The sequence below is a fragment of the Prorops nasuta genome, unplaced genomic scaffold, assembly GCF_024137725.1.
Source record: "Prorops nasuta isolate Cenicafe-Biocafe unplaced genomic scaffold, Cenicafe_Pnas_1.2 PNAS00014, whole genome shotgun sequence".
Classification (NCBI taxonomy): Eukaryota; Metazoa; Arthropoda; class Insecta; order Hymenoptera; family Bethylidae; genus Prorops; species Prorops nasuta.
This window is the reverse complement of record NW_027116811.1, coordinates 3,694,539-3,700,538: the sequence shown is the minus strand read 5'-3', so window position 1 is coordinate 3,700,538 and position 6,000 is coordinate 3,694,539. Positions and strand designations below refer to the sequence as shown.

Here is a 6,000-nt window from a genome sequence, read left to right as displayed (position 1 = left end):
GTTCGTATATTCGTCAAAGCTATAGGAATTATATACGGACCGAGTGAAAAAGTGTTCAAAGTTCGCGAATAACAGTGGATATGTATGGACGAGGAAAGTTTTGAAAGTTGTTGAAAAATTCCAAGTGATCTAATTCGTAGGAGAAACGTTTTAATTTGGTAAATTATCTATGTTCGCGAGGGAGGCGTTCGAAGAAATAACCACTGCAGTTTAAACGATAATTAAGATTGACGTTTCACGAGCGGTATAATTATAAGGAGCAATTTTCATCGAGCTAGGGGATTCTTTCAATCTAAGTTTAAGTAGGAGAAGCGAACAGCCGAGTGAAACTTTTTCCAAAGGGAAGCTTTGAGCGTCGTTTAAAAGAAAGTAACAACAAAGCAAGTGAACCGTTGAAATATCGGCCGAACACCTTATAATATTTTTAAGGTACTTTCCATTCGGTATAGTTATATATATATATATATAGAGGGTGTCCCGTTAACGAAGCAGAATCGACGCAATGAGGCAGAAGGTAGACACGGGAAGGTCGGAAAATGCTGGACTGCTGTTGTAAATCAGTAAAAATCGTCTGATACATTTGTTTCTCTTTTGGAAAGCGCTTATCCATCTTCGGAGTCCTGCGCGGATAAAGAAACGTGTTGCTGGGGAGCAAAATTATCGAGCCAAGACCTGGAAACAAAGACCTCGAAATTAGGTTAATGCACCAACTCAACGTACACATATATATATACCGTCCTCGCACCACTATGGATCCTATCAAACAGGTATAACAATGGCTATACATTCCAAAACAGCCTTTTTCTTCGCGAAGATACATGATCCTTGTTATACATTATCCTATTATTTCAAGAGTCGAGATAATTCTTCAGAGTTACTTCTAATGGAAACTACTGCTAAAATAAGTATATAGAAAATATTCCAAATCATTTTTGGTACTAGCAGAGAACTGAATTTTTATAAGTCTAGTTTTTCGCAGGATTATATAAACGTATAAATAATGTTGACTGATGAAAGAGAGATTTATACTCGAGCATATATTATACCTGACGATATGTACAGAAAATTGTCTGCTGCACGACTGATTTAACCAAACTGCTCAAAGAAGAATAGCCAATAATACTTTTTCATTAAGCTAGGAGCTATAGCTAGGATTACCGTGTCTATTGAGACCAGGCACCGCAGCAATCAAATTATATTCCCAGTGCAATCAGCTTTGAAAAAGGTAGCGGAAGGAAAAAGACAGAGAGAGAGAGAGAGAGAGAGAGAGAGAGAGAGAGAGAGAGAGAGAGAGAGAGAGAGATTTATCGAATGGGAATGGAAAAGGAAAGACGTAGCAAAATGGTAAAAGGATGAAATAAAATTATATGCGCGCGTGTACCGAGCTGATGCGCCGAATTGTGGATAGTGTTGGAAATGCCGTGGGACTAGATTTATTTTTCGTGGCATCGGTGATCGCGTGTACTCTCGTAATTTCACTTCTATTTACCGATTTTTCCATTTCCTTTATTTTCCATCCGGCATAGCCTAGCTCTCTCGTTTATTCCTGCCTGGCCATACAAATTTCAGCGCTTATCACTGCCAGCTCACTCCTTTTTCTCCTTTGCGTCTGTTTTTCTCGGTCGATACCCTCTTAACTTTTATCTCCATCTCTTTTCTCGCTCCTCCACTACCGTTTGTATTTCATCGCTTCGCTCCAGAAGATATCTTATTAGTCACTAAGTATGTTTTATATTAAAGTTCTCAAAGACAGTCATAAATAAATTTCTCCCTCTCCTTTTTATTCTCGCTCCCGTTGGTGTCTCGAGTTCTCTTACTATCCCACTACCCTCTTCCCGAGCATCGCTGAACCGCGAGGAAATTCTCCGGAGAACAAGGAGATTGGAACTGTAATTATTTTTCTTTTAGCCATCCTCCTTGAATTTCAGTACCAAAACTACTCAAAGGGATGCATACCGCTGGTTTATCTTTGCTCGTCAAAGCATCTTGCCATCCAGAATCTCGTGGATGGAAGTGCTTGGGAATTTGATGGACGAATAATGGTGAATAGATGGGCCGGAAATGCATCTCTACGTAATAGCTGCTTGCGTGCCGTCTCATCGAGCCTTTTACAAAAATATCGTTATATCCGCAGTCACGAGTTTTAGGCACGTTTCTTAAAAATCAACGAGTGAATCAACCACACGATCGTGCCACGATCGCTTTATCGTTATACGTTTGGCACTCGCGTGCGATATGTTATAAACTTGGTATTAACAAAGAGGCTCGCTTTCACGCGTCATTGAGGGTACAATATAATAAACAGGGTGAGAAAGAGTCCCGCGACGTGTGCTTCGAAGAAGCGACAATTTAGAAAGAGGGGGGGGGGGGGGGAGGGGCTAGCGCGAGTTTAACGCGATTTTCACTTGCACGGTCCGTGACACGACACCTTTGACGAACGATTTACGTGTAAACGAGTATCAGAACGATGTGTGCGGGCCGTGAGCGTGCTCGTCGTCGACGTTCGCAGCGTTGGATCCTCGTAAAATCACATCGCCAAGCCGGTAAACGCAATGTAGCAGGTAATTCAGTTACCGCGTAGTTGTCCGCAGTGAAACGTTTCCCCACCGGCTCCTCGTCCTCCGGTTGCCCGTCTTCGTCTCTCGACCCATTTCTCTGCTAGCCGTCGAATCCGACTCTCTCTCTCTCTCTCTCTCTCTCTCTACCACACCCGCACAATAGCACCCTTGTCTTCCGGGCTGCTCGCTCACACACAGGCCAGAGAGAAGGTGGTAGCTGGCTGGCTGCGCGCGTACTTGCCCATTATCGCTAAAAGCGTAGCACACTCGATTATCACGACGTAGTGCGTGGCTGAAAACTGAAAATGCTCGTGCCCCTTTGACATTAAGAGCCTCCACCCATTTTCTGCCGCCTTCCTCGCGTTAGTCGCGCCGGCAACGCGATTATTGGAAAATTCATACAAACGCTTCTCTCTCGCTCTTCGCTTTTCTCTACTAATATATATATATACATAGTCCCGTGCTCCCACCTACTCCTACCTCACACTATCTTACTAATCGATTACACCATCACCCCCCCCCCCCCCATATCCCTCCACACCCTCTGCAGCGTTAATAAGATTATACGTCGACTCGGAGATTTTCGCGAGCGTCAAATTGCACGAGAAAAATCTCAGCCTCGACCGACCCCCTCGATTCTTCGAACTTTGACCCCACCCTGCTTTCCTCATTAGTGGAAAAGCCTGTGTGATGGCCTTATATATAGAATTGCTATGAAAGCCGACCCCTCGACTCGTACACGCACTCTCTCTCTCTCTCTCTCTCTAACTCAACGATACATTACTCGATTCGGACTGAGAATTCGCAGCCAAGTTTTCGTTTGTGACGAAATTGGAGAATACTCGTAATAATAAGAGGCTTGGTCTTTCCATGTACAAATTAAGTAATCGACGGATCCAACGCCCTTGAAAGAAACGCTGGTCTGCCTTGTGGTTTAACGCGGGAGGCAGTCCCTTTATTTCCCAAAGCAGCGTGTTTCGCAGGACGTCAACGAAACTGAGTACCTTTCAGGGACTTCAAAGAGCCGGACCGTGCTGGTCTGCTCGTTTCGCCACCGGCTCTTAGAGGCGAGTCTCGTGTGTTTTAGCGTGATATCGGCACTCTGAGAACCGCGGCCAACGTCCACCAAGTCTAAACATGAAAGTATTATATATACCTTCGTCTTAGATGCCAACGACAAACTTTACAAAGACGAGATTGAAACCACCCCTTTCGTTGGAGAACAGCCAAAGCTGTACCAAGTAACTTGCTGTTAATGGAAAGTCGACTCTTCTTTTTTCTCTTCATTTTATATACACTCGTTCCTCATTGGTAAGATTTCCCATTCGTGCTGGATAAATGCAGGTGAATGATTCCAAGGACAAAAGGGGGAGATTTCGGAGAATGACTCGACATATAGTATACAGCGAACTCGAGGGTGAGATTGCGTATAAATTATTTTTTCAAAGCTGTATATATATATATATATATATATATATAGGTGCGTTACGTAAATGATCGAACTAAAACAAGGGTGGCTCGATGCTCGTTCGAGAGGATTAAATCTGAAAAGAGAACTGCGGAAGGGTCTCGTTTGGCAACTTCAGACACGGAGCCCGCGGACCCTTGTCCGTCTAGAATCGGGATTATAAATATTGATCCTGAGCGTCCTTCAGCCTCGAGTGCCCTCGAAGAGTCCTCCTGTCCCGCATTTCTATACTCGGAGAGTCGAGGGGATTCTTAGGGGTGAAATTGAAATCGAAGAGATTCCTCCTGTTTAATCCACCGGAAGGAGAGTCAAAGTTGCCGGACAAATTAAAAAGGGCGTATGGGCGCGGCTCGAAACTCCGTGTATACGTGCTGTCCTTTGACTCTACGGCCGAAAGTTGCAGCCAATCGAGCAACGGCGATGAAAAAAACTGGCTTTTATTTCCAATTAAGAGGAAATAATTTCCGTAATTGATCCGAGGAAAATCGCCGTGTACATTTGTGAGAAGACTCTCCCTCTCTCTCTCTCCCCCCCTTTGGCTCTCTCTTGGATTGGATGGATGTTTTTTGCTCTTCGCGATGCTGCTGTGTGTAGCGAGGTAGCGAAGGAGGATGAAGATGGCAAGGACGATAATTTAACTTGCTTGGCCCGTAGAGTCGTCCATGGTATAGCTGAAGATCAGAGAGGGGTATTAGGCTCTTGCCGTTTCCATCTTTCCACGGTTGTCTCTAAATGGGTTTAAGTGAGCTCTCATTAATTTCGTTAACGCTAATGCCCGTTGCAGTGTGACTAAGTGGCCATCGCTGCTTCCAGCAGTTTCCAACTGCCCGAATCCTTTGCCAATTACATTACTAACACTGAAGCCCTCGTTCGATCAATCGATTAACATGGATAACTTGTAATTTAACCCGGAGCCAGCAACTGAGATTTCAAGATTCACTCCTCGTACCTATTTAGCAGGATTTATTCGCTAAAATTAAGTAAATCTCGTTTCCGAGCATGCATCCATGAGAATCAATATGAATTCGATCGAGGGCTGATAATAGATCGTTCTTCATCGATTTTTGGCCGGAAATATCGCATAAGACTTGCCTTTGCGTAAGCCAATTAGAAGATAACGAACAGAACCGTTCATCCGATTAGAAAGATAGAGATCTTTGCATGTAAAGATGTAATTATGCAAGTATTTGTGTGAACGCCCTCTCGCATGAAACTATATAGCCGAATCGCGTAGGAAGTTGAACTTTGAAGGAGAGAACGGTCTTACAAGTAGGAGAGATAGTTAAAGCAAAATAGCCTGGTGTATTCGATGTCTTTGAGAAGCTTGACGCAAATTACAGTCTCAAGGATGAGCGTCCTAGAAATCCTATCTGATACAATGCTGGACTGATTGAGTGGATCGCTTCAAGAAGCATGGAGAGTAGATCTATAACAATGCAAAGTGCAGGTCCTCTCAAAACGAGGAATGGTGCAGGATTCCACTATTAATTGCTGCATTCGTTGCACTCGTATATATAATTCCATCCATCAGTATATATCCTACACTATGTTGCTCTCCTAGTCCCACATAAAAGTTTAAATTATAAAACAGAGCATTATTCGATTATGCGCTATCGCGAGAATTCTTTGTATCGTTTCTGCGAATTTTCTTGCCAAGTCACACCGTCTGGCGCTGCAGGAATTAGTGTTTTTCATCTGTGAGGTGATTGCGATATTACTCTCTCCGCTTCGTCGTAGAAACTTGTTAATTTAGCTGGCTTGAGCTGGAGAATCGCGAAAAACGATGGTGTAGTAAGGTTAACGGGATAGGTAGGTGTATATATGTCGGGTGTTGCTCCCACGCGCTTTAGGTGTGAAAGTTTTGATTTATGAGACATCGCTCGGCCAATAGGAAGACTGGAGCCACAGCAATCTGTGAGTCTGTATCAAGCGGACGAAAGTTTTCTGGGAGACCGAGAACGCTCTATTAGTACC

General features: G+C 43.8%; 1 protein-coding gene across 1 annotated transcript in view; it reads left to right on the top strand.

The window, feature by feature from the left end:
* Nucleotides 1-732: 732 nt before the first annotated feature.
* Nucleotides 733-6,000, top strand: part of Sema2a (Semaphorin 2a) — a 140,785-nt gene continuing 135,517 nt past the window's right edge. The window contains exon 1 of the mRNA XM_066735288.1: nucleotides 733-767. Within this exon, the coding sequence (XP_066591385.1) occupies nucleotides 750-767 (18 nt within the window). The 5' untranslated portion in view covers nucleotides 733-749. The remainder of the gene's footprint in view (nucleotides 768-6,000) is intronic.